The sequence below is a fragment of the Sphaerodactylus townsendi genome, linkage group LG07 (genome assembly GCF_021028975.2).
Source record: "Sphaerodactylus townsendi isolate TG3544 linkage group LG07, MPM_Stown_v2.3, whole genome shotgun sequence".
Lineage (NCBI taxonomy): Eukaryota > Metazoa > Chordata > Lepidosauria > Squamata > Sphaerodactylidae > Sphaerodactylus > Sphaerodactylus townsendi.
The window spans coordinates 36,342,217-36,361,523 of NC_059431.1; the positions used below are offsets into that span (position 1 = coordinate 36,342,217).

At 41.0% G+C, this 19,307-nt stretch overlaps 1 protein-coding gene across 2 annotated transcripts in view; it reads right to left on the reverse strand.

Annotated features, from left to right (window-relative positions):
• The window catches only part of IQGAP2 (IQ motif containing GTPase activating protein 2), a 161,288-nt gene that overhangs the window by 103,990 nt on the left and 37,991 nt on the right, over positions 1 to 19,307 (reverse strand). For both annotated transcript variants that reach the window (XM_048503984.1, XM_048503985.1), the window contains exon 2: positions 13,978 to 14,077. In XM_048503984.1, coding sequence (XP_048359941.1) covers positions 13,978 to 14,042 — 65 coding nt within the window. In that variant the 5' untranslated portion in view covers positions 14,043 to 14,077. The remainder of the gene's footprint in view (positions 1 to 13,977; positions 14,078 to 19,307) is intronic.

Consider the following 19,307-nt stretch of genomic DNA (forward strand, 5'->3'; position numbering starts at 1 on the left):
TGAGTGTGTCTCTTTCTTCTAAGAGCATGCCTCTTAGTTCACAGGGAGGGCAAGCTTGAATGTTTCATACTTCCTTTATTCAGTTTTTCCCAGAGATGCTGCTGTGAACATTTGAAGGCTACAAAACATGCATATTTCTGTGGTTGGGTAAATCAAAGGAAATATCCACATTTTATAGTCTTGCAAATGTCCAAAGCAGCCTTTGTGAAAAAAGTAATCTATGTATGACCTTTGTACCTATACAAGATAACGTGACCTTTGCATTTCTATAGAGCCCTTCCTTCTTGTGAGGTAGCCAGTAACTGCATCCACATTAATCTGCAAAAAGGAAAGAAACGGACATGAAGGTCACTTGGCTAAAATCTTCAAGGAAGTTAATCTCACACATGAAATTTAAATGAGGAACTTCCCACCTAACATAGTCACTATACCAGATAAGATGGAAACTGGATCTAGTTCTCACCAAAGTGGTAAGCTAGTATGCAATCAGTACCATTTCTGGTTGCATAAGAACAGTTTTGGCTGGATCAAACCAGTGGCCAAACAGTTGCCCTGCATAATCAAACAAGCAGGGAATAGAGACTGAGGCCCTCCCCTACTGCTACCTCCCCTGGTATTCTGCCTCTGTATATGAAGGTTCCTCTTCAGTAACCGTGACTAGGAACCACTTATGAATTTCTCTCTTCCAAGAATCTGTCTAACCCCCTTTTAAAGGCATCTTTTAAAGTCATCTACACTACACTCATGACTGTCACTAGCTTCACTGTCAGTAAATTCCACACTTTAGTTACTAGCTGAGCAAAGTAGTATTTCCTTTCATCTGAACCCAGCAGTTTCAGTGGATGTTTCCAAGCTCTAGTATTGTGGGAGAGTGAGAAAAGGCACCACTTGCTCCATCTCAAGCATAATTTTATAAATTTTTCTCATGCCTCCCCTCCCATGGAAACATGGCAACTCACATGGATCTTCTATTTGGGGGAATGTTTGTACATGGAAAACTAGCATGTCATGGAGAAGGGCTCCAGCCTGATCTTTTCCCCAACATACTATCATAGTTACTCAAAAAGGAAAACTACTTTGAACATAAAATGGGGGAGATCATAGAACTCCATATAAGATGTCGCTCTGCCCTGAGAATTGGGTCTTGGTTCAAACTTTTGCAGATGTATTTTTGGTTCACTGGGTATTTTTGTTCAAGGGTAAGTAGTGATTAGGAATATTTCAGTTCACCATTCATTACTGGACAGGTAGCTACTCCAGATACCTGGAATAGATATTTATACTAGAAGAACTTACTATGGGGATTTCCAGTCATAAGTCAGAGAAACATTTAGGTCCATCATCCAATTACATACAGTACCATTTAGTACAGAGTTGGAGGGAAGGCTGGAATAATCAAAAAGTTAACTTTTGAAACTGTGCAAGTTCAGGGATCAGATTTTGAGATCAGGGTATGAATAACTTTTCTGTTTGGCGTCTCTTCAAACTAGGGAGTCTGCTTTAAGTACCATCCTCCTCTACTGCCTCCCCTACCTAGTAGAATCCAAGGTGGGTTGCAATGCACTATCCTGAGCCACCAACTTCAAACAGCTCTGAGGTGGCAACAGACACAAATGAACAACTGCTATCATCTACTTTCAACGTGATAGCCCCGTGATAGCTTCAGCATGCTTCTACTGAATTAGCACTTAATACTTGGCCTCAGTACAAATACACACTTTATGACAGTGGCTTATTGTGTATTCTTTCCTTTATCATTATTTCTAGAATAACAAAGATATCTGGCTTCCATGAGCCAAAAGTACCTATCTAACCATCAGCTTAATGAAATTAAGGAGGGGAACCATTTAGGATTCTGAAGAAACATGGCAAAAATAGAGGCAGGCTGGCAATTTCATGACATAGTTTGTTTATTTTAGGTGCTGGCAATTAGCAAAGTTTGGCCAATTATAATCTGCACGATCAACAGGCTTAGCATATCATTTCAACAGACTAGAGTAGGTGCCAGACTAGAGTAGGTGGGCATGCTGCAATTTCTTCATGGTACAATTCTGAAACTAACAGCCTCCAATGTATGAAAAAAAATGTCTTGAATCAGCCATTACTGAATGTTGTGTGGGGAGACAACTATTTAAATACACAATGAACTTTGCCTCCATTGTAGTATTTACCATTTCTAATATGTGAGGATTTGCCATTAAATTGTAAATTCCTATGATGAAAAAATGCCACAATGAAGTCATCTAATAACCATATAACTACATATTACCTATTTCAGAGCACAGCAAAAACTGCAGAAGCAATGTTGGTGCATGAGATAGAAGAAGAGGCACTGAGTCTATGAATTAATACAGAATTGGGTGTTGTAGTAGGATTGAGAGTAGTCAATTGAGACTAGTTCTGCCCCAGGCTAGCTTGACCTCAGCAGATCTCAGAAACATAAGAACATAAGAACTAGCCTGCTGGATCAGACCAGAGTCCATCTAGTCCAGCATTCTGCTACTCGCAGTGGCCCACCAGGTGCCTTTGGGAGCTCACATGCAGGATGTGAAAGCAATGGCCTTCTGCTGCTGCTGCTGCTCCTGAGCACCTGGTCTGCTAAGGCATTTGCAATCTGAGATCAAGGAGGATCAAGATTGGTAGCCATAGATCGACTTCTCCTCAATAAATCTGTCCAAGCCCTTTTTAAAGCTATCCAGGTTAGTGACCATCACCACCTCCTGTGGCAGCATATTCCAAACACCAATCACACGTTGCGTGAAGAAGTGTTTCCTTTTATTAGTCCTAATTCTTCCCCCCAGCATTTTCAATGAATGCCCCCTGGTAATCGAGCAAGTCAGGGCTGCCTGACTGGAGGGGTTGTGGAAGAGGACTACTTTGGTTCTAAGCAACAGCGGCAACATCCTTAATCTCTCTGTAGTTTAGGCAGGGAGAAGGAATGGGGCTTGGTGTTTCATGTACAATTTAACATTTTAAATATCAGAAGCTATGGTGCCTTTGTTTCAAACCAGGGTGAGGTTGCCCAAAAAACTGAGATCCGGAGTGTCGGACCTGGATGGGAGACTACCAAAGAATACATGGTTTGTCAAGCAGAAGGTGATTGCAAACCACCTTTGATCACCTCTAACCTTGAAAGCCCTCCTGCATTGCCATAGGTCGCCTGCAATTGATGGTACTCTCCACCACTACCAGTTCTGCCTGGGTGAGAATGCTGGTTCAAAGCAAATAACTCTTCTGGCAGCAGAATCTTCTCTTCTACATACTACAGATTAAATTTTGTAAGCCAGTTCAACAAAGGTATGATCCTGTCTTTAAAATGCAAGAAGTTTTGTTCTATATCAGCAGCATATGGAAGGCACAAGGCTGGACTAAGTTGCAAGGAGATTGAAGTCTTTTGTAGAGAGGAAAAGAAAGCTAAAAATGGATTTGAAAGCCATTAGCAGCAATTCAGTAAACTGTACCTTCTGACCGCTATAAGTTAATTCACCCTCTGCATACAAATCCACAAACTTCCAGTAAAGCACATGGCAACATTCCTCACAAAAAAATGAGAAAAGCCTTTTTAAAATTATGATGTATCCATATAGTTATCTGCATTCCATTTCAGAGGAATTCTCACCTTTACAGATGTAGGTTTGCACTAATGGCCTAGGTTTCTTCTCTCCCACCCTCTTACCCAATGAATGATTTTGCCAACTAAAAAAATCACTTTGACCTTGAGGAGCCAGGAGTACATGTTGAAAGTGGGACTCTGATACTGGAAGATCACATGCAGAAACATATTTATTTAGTGGCAACAGATCAAAGTCTGCTGTCAAAGGACGCAAAACAGAAGGGGCGGGGGGAGAAGGGACAGTTTATAGAACCCTAAACAGAAGTTACAAGAAAGCGTATTTTTCCACTTCGCCCAGTGCACAGCCAGCAGCAGAATACTTTGTTTCCCACACAATGGATTAGTAGCAATGTTGCAGGCACACTTATTTTTTGCCCTCCAGTCACAGGTTTGAAATAGGCAAACAAAAAAGAAGCAGTATAAAGGTATGTCTACCTTTTAAAAAAAAGTCACTGCTCATAAGTAACACACTAGGGAGCAGCATATATTCTACACGTTCATGTGCCAGGGTTTGAAATGAAAAAATAAATAAATAAAAGCAACCCAGAAAACCACATGGCCTATACACATACTCAATAATGTCCTGCTCAATAATGCACTTAACCTCTATGCTGGACTCCAGATACTTAATCACTCTTGTAAGTGTACTCCTAGAAGCCTATGTATGGATTTTGAAAAGGGGTTGTATACCCACCACTCAAAACATGGCTTTTTAAGAATCCCTTTCTTTTTAAACCCAACTGGGCCTTTATATACTTGTGAATGTAACAAACTATTCCTGCAAAATCGCTTCAGTCATGCGTTTGTACTCTAATGTTCTAACTTTTCCTGGGGATAGGGATATATCTATGGCAGGCATGGTTGGTATCCTAATGGGCACTGTCTGGAATTGGTTAAAGCATTTTCCTTCCCTTTCCAAGTACTGAAGGGGAAACTATCAAAAGGGTGAAGATGAAGGTAGACAAAAAGGAAGTCATTACTCTTGCCAAGCCATTTACTTTAAAAAGTTTTTAAAACTCTCTAAGCTTCTAATACCACCAGAATCACACAATTTAGGTCAAAGGAAACATACCAATGCTGGTAACATGTCTAATTGCAATGCTTTGCATAACCATCTGAAGTACTTCAGCTGTTCAAGGGTTACTTGTAAAACAGTACAAAAACATAGCTCCGAATCTCAGAACCTGAGGTGGAGAAAATTGCTCTGAATCTTGAAAGGAGGGACACTTGAGTCTAGTTCACACAAGCAGCAGGTTAGATGGTAAAACTGTTCTGGTGGGTAGATACCTCTATTAGACTACAAGAAGAAGCATATGATTGTGTATACAACATAAAAGATGCCCCTGCACATAGATTTCATAGCTGGAACATTATACCATGGGATCTAGTCTTCTTTCCAAAATACTAGTTTGGTGCATGCAAAGTATTTTTTTTTCTTTGAAAAAGCCTTCAGTTTTACAATCCCCATCAGAAATGGAAAATCAAGTAACAATGACACCATCTTGTTGATTGTTTGCATGGCCTAAAAGACTACACAAGTGCTCTATTCATGAACATCAAGAAAACAGCTGTACAGTAAAGCTATAGTTGCAAGCTCCCCAACTTTCTCATCTTCAAAAATGCCTGTGGTCCAAGGAAGGACCTTCCTAACATGTCAACATGCCTTCCTAACATGTCAACAAAAAAGCGTGGTGTGGTGTGGCTAAGAGTGGCATCTAGTATGGAGAACTGGGTTTGATTTCCCACTCCTCCACAAAGAGCCTGCTGAGTGCCCTTGGGTCAGTCACAATTCTCTCAGCACTCTCAGCCTCACCTACCTCACAAGGTGTCTGCTGTGGGGAGAGGAAAGTGATTATAAGCCACTTTGAGACTCCTTAAAAGTACAGAAAAGCGGGGTATAAAAACCAACCTTTCTTCATGTGGCTACGTTCATGTTTGGCCTTAGCCCACTATCCTTTTTACCAACATTTTCAATAATGTTGAAGTCCAAGATGCTAAACCAGCAGATTTTCTTCAAGTAATACACTAAACTGCAGCTGTTCCAGTTTTCCTGTATTATGTTGAATTATGAGCTTTGACCTGTGAAGACATTTACTAGCCTTAATACAATTCATGAATAACACTGTAACTATCAGTAGGATCCAAATCAAACTGCAACTTTGCTTTACTTGCAGCAACTTTGCCAGGTCATACAATTTATAGCTATTGCAGGTTATGATACATTAATTTCTAAATTACACAAAACCCACTAAATATTTTCTAAATTACACAAAACCCACTAAATTATTTGAATTGTTTGCATTTGCAATGCTAAACCTGCAATAAAAGTCTAAGACACTGAAGTTCACAGCTACATTACAACTGTGTTATCAGTATCTCTAGTTCCAACCAGTTTAAGTCAATACCAAGTCATTCCTTCCACTTGATAACACACGTAAGAATGTTGCATGTGCTTTAATTGTCGGTGTGGCAAGTTAAAAAGGGGAAGGGAAATCCCAGGTTGCAGAGACTTCTGCTAGTACAAATCATGCAATTCAAGAAAAGCAACTGTAAGGCTGATATTTTAAAGTTTAGAAGACACTAGAGTAAAGGGAGTCAGAGAAATAGAAAGCCTGAAGTATCATTTTTACTGAAGCTCAACACCACATTTGAATTCCAAATGCCTAAAAGCCACATTATTTGACATTAACTATTCAAAACAACATCACCCAACAGTCTTGTCAGAATTCTCGTCCTACATAAATCCATTTTACATTTCCTTTTTGTTTCCTCAACAGATCCCCAGCCTGCAACTGGACCCTCCCTAGACTAAAATCCAGCACCACACAACTCCGACAGAATTTCCCTGTGAGAGGGTGCCAGGGGAAGGGAAAGAGGAAACCTGAAGGCAGAGGGAAAAATAAAGATTACCTGGTGACACAAAGAAGAGAAGGAAGCAAAAAAATGAAAATGGCTATGGGAGAATTCAGGGGAGACAAAGAAGAAAAAGAGGGGGTGGAAAGTGAGAGTCCTCATGAGTTAGCTATATCAGTATAGCTAATTCTCAACATGGTCTTACCTTTTGATTTTTAAACCTGAAGACAAGACCAATCTTTCAGTAAACTGGAAAAAAGACCCAGATTTCCAGAAAAAATAGAAATTTTTAAAAAATCATAAGAACATAAGAACAAGCCAGCTGGATCAGACCAAAGTCCATCTAGTCCAGCTCTCTGCTACTCGCAGTGGCCCACCAGGTGCCTTGGGGAGCTCACATGTAGGATGTGAACGCAATGGCCTTCTGCGGTTTCCACAATGTGATAGAAGCAGTGACTGTAGCTTTAAGAAATAATGCCCTTTTTGGCCCTTTCTAGGCAACCACAATAGCATTGCCAGCATTGAAGCTTCAAGTCTTTGTGGGTCCCCAGCTTGTTATGATTAATAGCTGAAGAGAATAAAAGTTGATTGCACTTTAGAGGCTATGGATTCTTATAGTGTTCCGAGCATATCCCTATCACAGCAAAACCTTACAAACTTTAATTAGTAAAACCACTTTTCTACTGTAGTTTATTTTTTCCCTTCGCTTTTTTCCAAGGGCAGAAGCCCATGGGTATCATTGTGTACAGTAATGTGATCTCCTGATCACTGTAGAACACTACTCAGAAAACGCGTTGATTCATTGCTGGGACAAGAGCTATGAACTCAAACTAATTTAGTGGCACCAAGAAGGTACAGTCTTAATGTTATCATAACAGCACAAAATTAAATTTAAAGCACTGCACTGGGTAACATGAAGATTTTAGGTGCCATTTTCAGGTTGTCAGGTAACCCCATACAATCCCTGGGATGGGAAGGGGCGGTGTACAAAGCACTCATCTTCCCTGACAAGGGAGGCTTCAAGTCTCCCTTAGAAGCACAGCTAGCCCAATCTGAGCTGCCCTTTCAGTGGGGAAGATAGATGTACAAATTGCCCAAAGGCCAGAAACACTGCCAAGGAGTTCTCCATGCTTCCCTTGGCAATACTGGGGCTTTACCTGAGTGTTGCTAAAGTTTGGCAACTTTGGGCTTAGGGTCACATGCCGTACAGCTCAAAGAACAAATACACCCCCACTCCAGTTTATTAACTAACCACAGCATTTTGAAATTATACAACCATTAGTCAGCTTTTTGAATCCTGAACATAGCAAAGCACAACTCACAGCCTGGAACTAATAGTACTTCTGCTAAGAAGTTGCCCTTGAAGGTTGCATTTGGTTCAACAGTCACAGTTTCAATGAAAACTTGAAAAAACGAGAAAGTTCTTTGGGCAGCTGCAAGGACAGTAAATGGCCAATAGTGAAAATCTCGAAAATTTAAAACAGCTGATTGGCAGTGGAATGAGCCACCTGGGAAGGTTGTGCAAGACCTTTTCCTAAATATTCTAAGGAAATTGGGGGATTGTTTACTGTGACAGAGTGTGGCAGGAAGGTTGACACAACTCACAGTGACCTTGGACCCAACATCAGTTTGGTAGTAGGCCACCACCTGAAGTATATTAACCCTTATTTGACATTAATAGTCTGTTATAGGTTAGTCTGAAATTATGGCCATGAACATGCATCTTTGCCAGAAAAGAGAATCTGGAGAATCCCTTCTTTTCATAAAACAATCCATCTCCCCTTCTTAATATTCTTAGTAGATCAGTAAAGCAGTAATAACATTTCAAAACATCAATTCTAAAAGCAAATGAGGGGGAACTAGGAAAGGGAAATATAGAAATTTCTATATTCTAGCTGACTCAAAGTTAACAAGTTTCTAGCTGACTCAAAGTTAACAAGGCTTCTCTGGTAGTTTTCTTTCCCTTGAGGTAGGTCAGAATTCAAAGACTGGAGGTAAAAGCCCTTGTGAATAGCAAAGGTAGCTAAATGCTACTGACAAGCTCCTTCCCTGTGAGCCTGCATTTCAGGTATTTCCTGAAGGGTTCACCTTGACCAATCACAAGGGGGGGGGGCAGCTTACACAGATGTTCACTCCAAAAAAGTGGAGACCACAGAATTGCTGTCCTGGCATCTGGTGGGTTTGGCACAAAACATTTTTAGGGTGTGTGAAGGGCATTCAGGTGGTATGCAGAGGTCTCTGGGAAGGGATGCCCTATCTTGGTTGCTTTTGTGACCTTCCTATCTTAAAAGAATGTTGTTTGTTCCAGTGATATCTCCACAAAAAACTGCCCCCCCCCCCAAAAGTCAGACCTGTGTTCCAAATGTACATTCTGTATTAGAACAAAGAGTCTGTCAACCACTATCAATTCTGAATCAATGACATCAGTAAACAGATAATACTGCTATGGCAACACATATATATTATTGATAAGATTCATTTTTTAATGCAGTTAGAGAAATCTTTCTTCAGTCTAACCAACATCTAAGTTGCCAGGCCTTGCCTGCAACCCCATTGCTCCAAGAAGGTTTAGGAGAAGAAAAACACAGCAATGTCACTGACATAATTTCTGGGTAAAACCCAGGAGTAATATATGGTAGCTCTAGAAATTGCCAGAAACTCAACAGTTGTACTGTAGCAGCATCATTTATGTCATATGCTCCCCCTCCCCCCTCCTACAGGTTGCCAAGCCCAGCCTGACAACCCTACAACATCACTGAGCTATCATGAAGCTCCTCAACAAGGTGTCTTGGAGGAAAAATGTAAGCTTCAACACCAGTCTTCAACTTATGAGTTGGGAACTCTGGTGGTTCATGACAGCCTTTCCTGAAGGGTTACACCCTTCAAGCACTGTTGTTTTTTGCTGCCTTTTTGATGGACCTGCTGCATACATACACAGCAAATGTACCCTGCTTGGACAGAGGCAAAGAAGAGCCACAGAACAATGAGGCAAAGTAGTAGAGAGGATTCCTTCAAACTCTGAACTGCGACTTGTTCCTCACTGTGGTAAACCCTTCACTGCTTGACTAGTTTCCTGACCCCAGCTCATCTGAACTTCTGTCCATTATTGTCCAAACTGCTGTCATAACTCTGTCCTGTTACATTACATAACCCTTCCTGTTACATTATTCTGATGTCATGTGATATGCATGTGATTACAGCCCATTTTGGAAGGATGAAAATCTTTACAATATGTAAGAACATAAGAACATAAGAACAAGCCAGCTGGATCAGACCAGAGTCCATCTAGTCCAGCTCTCTGCTACTCGCAGTGGCCCACCAGGTGCCTTTGGGAGTTCACATGTAGGATGTGAAAGCAATGGCCTTCTGCGGCTGTTGCTCCCGAGCACCTGGACTGTTAAGGCATTTGCAATCTCAGATCAAAGAGGATCAAGATTGGTAGCCATAAATTGACTTCTCCTCCATAAATCTGTCCAAGCCCCTTTTAAAGCTATCCAGGTTAGTGGCCATCACCACCTCCTGTGGCAGCATATTCCAAACACCAATCACATGTTGTGTGAAGAAGTGTTTCCTTTTATTAGTCCTAATTCTTCCCCTCAGCATTTTCAAAGTATGCCCCCTGGTTCTAGTATTGTGAGAAAGAGATAAAAATTTCTCTCTGTCAACATTTTCTATCCCATGCATAATTTTATAGACTTCAATCATATCCCCCACTCAGCCGCCTCCTCTCCAAACTAAAGAGTCCCAAACACTGCAGCCTTTCCTCATAAGGAAGGTGCTCCAGTCCCTCAATCATCCTCATTGCCCTTCTCTGCACTTTTTCTCTCTTCAATATCCTTTTTTAGATGTGGCGACCAGAACTGAACACAGTACTCCAAGTGCGGTCACACCACGGCTTTATATAAGGGCATGACAATCTTTGCAGTTTTATTATCAATTCCTTTCCTAATTATTGCCTTTTTCACAGCTGCCATGCATTGAGTTGACATTCCCATGGAACTATCAATTAAGACGCCCAAATCCCTTTCCTGGTCTGTGACTGATAGCACTGACCCTTGTAGCGTGTATGTGAAGTTTGGATTTTTTGCCCCTATGTGCATCACTTTGCATTTTGCTACATTGAACTGCATTTGCCATTTCTTAGCCCCCCTCACCTAATTTATCAAGGTCCGCTTGGAGCTCCCTCGCCAATCTTTGTGGTTCTCACCACCCTACATAATTTTGTATCATCTGCAAACTTGGCCACCACGCTACCCACCCCTACTTCCAGGTCATTTATGAATAGGTTAAGAGCACTGGTCCCAATACGGATCCTTGGGGACACCACTCCCCACATCTCTCCATTGTGAGAATTTCCCATTTACACCCACTCTTTGTTTCCTGTTTCTCAACCAGTTTTTAATCCATAGGAGGACTTCCCCTCTTATTCCTTCATTGCTGAGTTTTCTCAATAGTCTCTGGTGAGGAACTTTGTCAAAAGCCTTTTGGAAATCCAAGTAGACAATGTCCACTGGTTCCCCCTATCCACATGCCTATTTACATCCTCAAAGAACTCTAGTAAGTTTGTAAGACAGGATTTGCCTCTGCAAAAGCCATGCTGACTCTTTCTCAGCAGGTTTTGCTTTTGTACATGTTTTATAATTTTATCTTTAATGACAGATTCTACTAATTTACCAGGAACAGATGTCAAACTGACTGGCCTGTAATTTCCCGGGTCCCCCCTAGATCCTTTCTTAAAAATTGGTGTGACATTGGCCATCTTCCAGTCTTCAGGGATGGAGCCTGATTTCAAGGATAAGTTGCATATTAAAGTGAGAAGATCAGCAATTTCATGCTTGAGCTCTTTAAGAACTCTTGGGTGAATGCAATCTGGGCCAGGGGATTTGGTAGCATTTAGTTTATCAATGGCTGCCAGAACTTCTTCCATGTCTACCACTATCTTCGTTAGTTCCTCGGATTCGCCTCCTAAGAAGCTTGGTTCAGGTGCAGGAATGTTCCTCACCTCCTCTTGGGTGAAGACAGATGCAAAGAATTCATTCAGCTTTTCTGCAATCTCCCTGTCATCTTTTAGCACACCCTTTGTTCCTTTGTCATCTAATGGGCCTACCGCTTCCCTTGCTGGCTTCCTGCTTTTGATGTACTTGAAGAACTGTTTGTTGCTGGTTTTGATGTTCACAGCCATGCGTTCCTCATAATCCTTTTTTGCCTCCCTTACAGCTAACTTGCTTCTCTTTTGCCACCATTTGTGTTCTCTCTGGTATTCTTTATCAGTTAAGTTGGACTTCCATTTTCTAAAAGACATCTTTTTTTCCCTAATAATTTCCTCAACGTCCCTTGTTAACCATGGTGGCTTTCTTTTGGACTGGGCGCTGCCTTTCCTAACCTGTGGAACACATTCCAGTTGAGCTTTTAAGACTGTGTTTTTAAATAACCTCCAAGCATCTTGGACATTTTTGACTCTCTTGATTTTCCCTTTCAGCTTCCTGCGCACTATCCCCCTCATGTATTGCAATATTGACAGAAAGAGGGGAAGGAAAGTGTTTTTGAGGGATCAAATACTGTACTTTACAACTGAAATTATTGTGTGTCTGCTCCAAAACAGAAAGCTCGAGCTATAATTACTATCACTTTTCCTAAGCCAACCTGATGAATTTTCATAGACTTAATGGAGGACATTAAACAATCCATCGGTCTGTGGTTTTACTGAAGCTAATTACTTCTCCTAATTATTGTTTTTCCCCAGCTTAAAAAGATTTCAGAAGCATTTCACTGACCATGAGAAGGGTGAAGGGGTGGGATGGGGGTTGTGTGCTTAATTATGTTGAAAGTTGTGATTTTGCATTCTGAGACATCCAGCCTACACACTGTAAGTCAAAAACATATGATTGAAAAGGTATCTGAAAACATATGAAAATATAATTTAATGCTAATCAAAATTCATGTAGAAGGGTACATCATAGTCTCATGTTTTCTATACAGCCTGCCAACACAGTTCACCTCTCTACTCACAGCAAGACATGCGCAATGTATTTTTACAGTTGATATTTCATTTACATTGTAAGCCACCTTGAGAGCCAAAAGGTAGAAAGGTGGCTAATAAATGTTTTAAATACATTTCCAAAAATTGTGAAGTCACGAGGAAAATTTAATATACTAAATTTTCCCTGCCAAATTTAAACCAATTTTAATGCTTTATCAACCTAAAATGCATCATTAAAATGCATACATGCTGACTAAGGAGGGAAGGATATGAGTGCATGAATTGGTATATATGTGTAATTTAAAGCTTAAAAGGATATATGCCAGCCAATACAATCTGGGGTGGGTGGGCGAGATGGTACTGCCATGGCGTAGCCACGCTGCCTCCTAAGAGGCTTGCCGAATTGCAGACAACAAGCTGAAAGCAATGCTGCCTCTTCCTTTGTGAAAGTGACCTACGCAACACAATCGGCTGCACCACAGTTTGGGCCAGTATAGGCAAGTGGGGATATTACTGGGCCAAAAGAGCTCAGGGAGCCAACTAATGCCGGCCCTGCCCCAGGGAATATCCCTTTGGCACAGGCATGAGCTCTTGTGCTGGGGAGGTGGTGCTGCTGCAGCTGCATTATCACCCAAGCACTGTGCTGCCGCACGGCTGTCAATCCCCAGCATAAGTGTTCGGGCGCTGGCATAAATGCCCCTTGAGCCAGTAAAAGTAGCCATTTACAACAGCACTGGAGTCACATCCTCTCCTGAACCCTTTTGGGGCCCCTTCCAGATTGCACTGTTATGTTTTCTGCAAGAACAGATTACCCAATGAAAACTGACAGACTATATATCTTTACAATTGACCCAGTTAACATATTGAATTAATTATATCAAATAATGATGGCCATCAGGTTAACTGAAACCAATTTATAGGGAATGACGTTACTATGGTTTATAGGCAATGACCACTAAATAGAAACACTATGGCATATTAGCCCAAACATCTTTAAAAACAAATAGGGAACGGTTACGTCTACGTTTAAACATCTCCCCATGTCATCCGGATGAAGATGGAATATTTAACTAGGTAGCTCCTGACCCAGCAGGCCTATTTTTATATTAAATTGCTTTCTAAGTAATTGGATAAATCAAATGATGGGTCATAACTTTTCAAAATGCTACAAAGTCTTAAACACGTGATTATATAACAGCACATTAAGAGAATGGCACAAAGACTTGAAGGAAAGTATACCAAGAGAAAATAAAGTCAATTTACGCTGCGACTCTCTCAAGATTACCCTCGGTGAATTAAGAAAAAGGTAGGAAGGCAAAAATCACTTTTAGGAGCAATCCCTATGCATATTCTAGGCAAAATTGATGGGAATATTTTATCAAGGTGCTGCACAATTGTTTCCAGTTCAAAAGTGATTTGGAAAAGTCATGTTGGGTTGATAATCAAGAGACAACAGGTTAACCTCAATATCAGTGTCAATCACATCAGCTTTTTGGCTTTACAATATTGCTTGAAGCATTTAAGGAAATACCTTTTCGCTTCTTCTAGGTGACATAAGTACTCATAGGCAATATTCTGACGGCGTCTTTCATCCATCTCTTCTGCTGAAAGCCGTTCATCATCCACAATTGCTGTTAAGCACAAAAACATGCTGAATTATAAACAATTAAGGATGATCAATGTATATATTTCGTGAATAAAGTTCTTACAGATGAGAATAAACACATTAGCTCAATTCAGACGTAATGGTCGCACCCACCCACCCGGGGGGGGGGGGCATCTGGTCAGAGCCCACTGACCTTGTGGAGAAGGAGGAGGGGTAGGAGCTTATGTATTTACTTCATTCATATCTCATCTTTCTCCCCGTGGCTTATATCATTCTCCTCTCCTCCATCTTGTCCTCACATTAACTCTATGAGATAAGTTAGGCTGAGAATGCAGGAGTTGTTCAAGATCACCTGCCGAACTTCCAGCAGGAACTCAAAACCTGAATCTCTCATATCCTAGTCCAGTGGTGGCGAACCTTTGGCACTCCAGATGTTATGGACTACAATTCCCATCAGCCCTTACAATTGGCCATGCTGGCAGGGGCTGGTGGGAATTGTAGTCCATAAAATCTGGAGTGCCAAAGGTTCGCCACCACGGTCCTAGTCTGACACTCTTAACTGCTGTACTACCCTGGCTCACTAAATTAAATGTTGTTTTAACAATGGCTAGTTTGCTTTGATAAATGCTGGTTTCATTGCTTTCTCTATGCAGCTTCAGAGGACATCAGAAAGAGCAAGCCAGGATAGTAACCATTCCCCAGCAACTGAAATTCAAATGGATGGTGTTTTTGAACATGGAGGTTCCATTTTCCAACTGTTAACAGATGCTGATAGACCCAACCATTTTCTTTTTAAAACCATCAGCCACCATCATCATAACTTGCAATACTAATTCCATAAATTGCAAGTTGCATCAAGTAGTACTTTTTGGTCTTTCCTGGATCTGCCATCAAACCCAGTCTTCTGAGAGATGAATGCATACTGAAATTTTGTTTAACGAAGTCAAGCTGTGATTTTAGTAAATTTATTTATCAAATTTGTTTTCTACATATCAAAAAACAGAAAGTTATCACACTCATGAGAACGTCTGACTTTCACAGCTATATACACTATGACTTTCTAATTTATGATTGCCTGGGGAAAATGCTACATGATTTTTTTTCATAGCTATCCATTTATCTCAGACTAAAATAACATCCTTGTGACTCCAAACTGTCAGATTATAGATTACACACAGACAAAGAGGTTTCATAAACTTTGCCTTTATAATTAAATGCACTTTTTATACTACTGTAGGATGGTTTCATAATGGACTTGTGAATAGACTTGCGACTTACTTGATGCAGCCAAAAATGTTCCCAAACTGAACTGATAAACAGGAGAGAGAATGAGTTTTTCTCAATTCTATTCACCTACTAGTTTCATCTAGTTATGCAATATCTGTGAGGAGTGAGAAGCAGTTTTTATTTCCTTTCAATCATCACAGATAAATGCATTTATGTTCCCCAGAATACAGTTTGAACTATTGGGTGCGAACTGACCTTGCAAAGGTATGAGAAAAGCAGAACTGGGATACCAATTTCACACTTATTCAAAAACTCTCAATCCTGCACTGTCCAAAAATTGTATGGGGTGGCTAACATAAAATGAGGCACATAGTACAACATTTACGCACACCCCACAAAGTAAAACTCAATAAACTAAAACAGTGGCCATCTTCAAATGGTGAGCATTTGAAATCAGCATAAAAGCAACAGCATATAAGTGGAAAGAGATCAGGAGGAGGGAATAGCGTTATTTAAATATGCCTGGATGAGTGTAAATCTTCTGACGTGCCATGTAAAAGCCAACAACGTACAGAGCAGGTAAACCTCAAGAGGATTGACATAAAGGAAATACGGTTGTTGCATAACGAAATGGTTCAGGAAGGGTCTTTGATAAACTGAATAGGATTATAGTCTGTTGCACTGCTATCACCTTGCTCCTATTCTTCTACTACTGTAATCCATTCTGTATATTGGTTATAGTATGTCATACCCTATATCAGTGGTGGCAAACCTATGGCACTCCAATTGGCCATGCCGGCAGGGGCTGATGGGAATTGTAGTCCATGAACATCTGGAGTGCCATAGGTTCGCCACCATGGTCCTATATTTTTGACGGGATGCAAAATTTAGAACTTTCATTTTTTCAAAAAAGTTTGCAGGTAAAAGGGGTCCTCTTGATTTGCATTTCTTGCTGTATAATTAGAGAAGGCAATAAAGAAAAAGGTAAGCCCTGGGGAGTCGGGTTCCATAAAGGCGTCCAACCTGTGTGACACAGATACAAATGACACAAACAGCACTTGCCTCATCTGCCCAGGGCAGTGATTGACAAAGGTCAGTGACAAAACAGGGCATTGCTGTCTAATTGTGTAATTGCAGACCTGCTGAATTATTTATTGGATGTCTTATGCTCGTCACATTATTTTTCTATTCCATAGATTGGATGCCACGATCAAGAAAGCCCCATCTCTAGGTCACTTCTGGGAATGGAAGCATCAGGAGTAGTACTGGAGAGGAGGACCTTAGATGGTAGGCTGGACAGTACAGGAGGTGACAGTCTTGCTGCTAACTCAGTCCTAAGCTACTAAGGCCTTAAACGTAAGTCCCAGAACTGTGAATTATACCCAACAATGGATAGGCAGCCAATGTAGCTCTTTCAGCACAGGAATGACAAAATACCTATTTCCTATCTTATTTATTTATTTATATTTATATATTCGGTTTATAGACCGCCCTCCCCCTAAGGGCTCAGGGCGGTGAACAACATAGATAGAGCACAATATATCAAATCAAATTAAAATTTGTTAAGTTAAGTAATACAGGCTCTAAAAGATAAAATATAAACCTTCTCCATTAAAATGCAGCATTAAAATTAGTATTAATACAAGATGGCATCTACTGTTAACTCCTCAACCCCCAGGGGTGGTAGGATTCAATGATGTTATCAGAAGAGGGGGGAGCGAAGAGGAGGGAGGGGGCCCCTCATCAACGGCTGGTCTCCCCGAAGGCCCAGCGGAACAGTTTGGTCTTACAGGCCCTGCGGAACTCAGCAAGGTCCCGCAGGGCCCGGACAGTTGGTGGTATGGCGTTCCACCAGGATGGGGCAAGAGCTGTGAAGGCTCTGGCCCTGGTAGAGGCCAGCCGTATCGAGGGGCCAGGGATCACCAGTAAATTGGCCTCTGCTGAGCGCAAAAGAAACCTGGCCACCATTACTGAAGTTTCTCAACAGTCTTCAAAGAGAGTCTCATGTAAAGGCCATTGCAGTAATCTAACCTGGGTGTTATCAGAGCATGGATCACTGAAGCCATCCCTCTTATCAAGAAATTGACATCACTGGAATATTAGCTGGCAAAAAGCACTATGTACCACAGAGGAGACCTGTACTTCGAACCATACGCTACGATCCAGTAGCAACCCCAGATACAAGAATGCCTTGCAACACCTCAGTTAATTTATTTATTTATTTTTATTTATTTATTCCACTTTTATAGAGAGGTTTTCCCTCCCATTCTAACCAGTTTGTGGCAGATTCTAGCATCATTCAACACTGCTTGCCTTTTTGCATAATTTTTTAATTATTGGCTGTTTTTAATCTGCGATGTTTTTAAATTTAATTATTGTGTTTGTTTAAAATATTTGTTAGCCACCTTACCCCCTGTGGAGCTCAAGGCAGCTTAAAATGTAAATAAACCATTTAAAAGGGGTACTGGTTCAAGCACCAGGTCATTACTGACCACGGGATGACATCACATCACAACATTTACTAGGCAAACTATGTTTACAGGGTTGTTTGCTATTGCCTTCCCAAGTCACCTACACTTTACCCCAAGCATACTGGACACTCATTTTACCAACCACAGAAGGATGGAAGTCTTAATGAACCTTGAGCAGGCTACCTGAATCTGACTTCTGTCAGGATCAAACTCATTACAAAAACACAATAAAAACACTGTTTCTTTTTTATTTATATTTTAAGCTGCCTTGAGTTCCACAAGGGAGAAAAGGAACTAACAAATGTTTAAAATAAATAAATCACCACCATGAATCGAGCTTGAAAACAAATAGACAGCCAGCACAGAGTCTTCTAACATAGAAATAATACAGTTACAGCAGCTAGCTCCTAAAAGTCACCATGTACTTGTATTTCATAAGAAGAAAAAGAAGAGTTTGTACTTATACCCCACCTTTCTCTCCTCTAAGGACTCTCAAGGTGGCCTACAAGCTCTTTTCCCTTCCTCTCCCCACAACAGACATCTTGTGAGGTAGGTGAGGCTGAGAGACTTCAAAAGAACTGTGACTAGCCCAAGGTCATCCAGCAGGAATGTAGGAGTGCGGAAACTCGTCTGGTTCACCAGATAAGCCTCCACCACTCAGGTGGAGGAGTGGGGAATCAAACCCCATTCTCCAGATTAGAATCCACCTGCTCTTAACCACTACAGCACGCTGAATTGTCTCCAAAGGCACCCACAAAGAGTATATTGCAGTAGCTTATCTTACAGGTTATGGTAACATGAATTCACATGACCAAATCCATGCTATCTGAACCAGACTTAATATCAGGAAGTGTTCTTATTCAATTCATACATTTAATCATACATTAATATTTTAATCACTACTGTTCTGTGCCATATTAGGTTGGAGAGGATATGTTATTTATACAAATAACCCACTGAAGGCAATTGTTAGCAGATGATAACCAATACACCAGTGAAGAAATGTGCAGGTGTATGAACACTGGATAATACGACTGGACATTGGGTACATAATGACAGAATAAATCTACTACGCAACTTGGTTCCAGGTGGCCCCTGAAAAACATGCTATTAAACAGCTGGGTCAGGCTAAGGTAGGCAGATAATTAAGTGTCTGGATGATGCTTACCATGCAAACTAAAAACAAAAACCCACTTACAGGCTGAAAGACTGTGAGAGAGCAGCTGTGGGAGAGCAGCAAGCATAATAGCTCAACATCATCTCTACTCAGCTAGAAATGTAAAGCAGCTAGAAAATTTGAAGCTGAGGAGAGGAATCATAGTTCTCCCCTGCCCCCTTCCCACAAACACCATGGAAATTCTGGCAAAAATTAAAAAATAAGAAGTCGCATCTAAGTACTGCAGACTGATAAGAACATAAGAACTAGCCTGCTGGATCAGACCAGAGTCCATCTAGTCCAGCACTCTGCTACTCACAGTGGCCCACCAGGTGCCTTTGGGAGCTCACATGCAGGATGTGAAAGCAATGGCCGTCTGCTGCTGCCGCTCCCAAGCACCT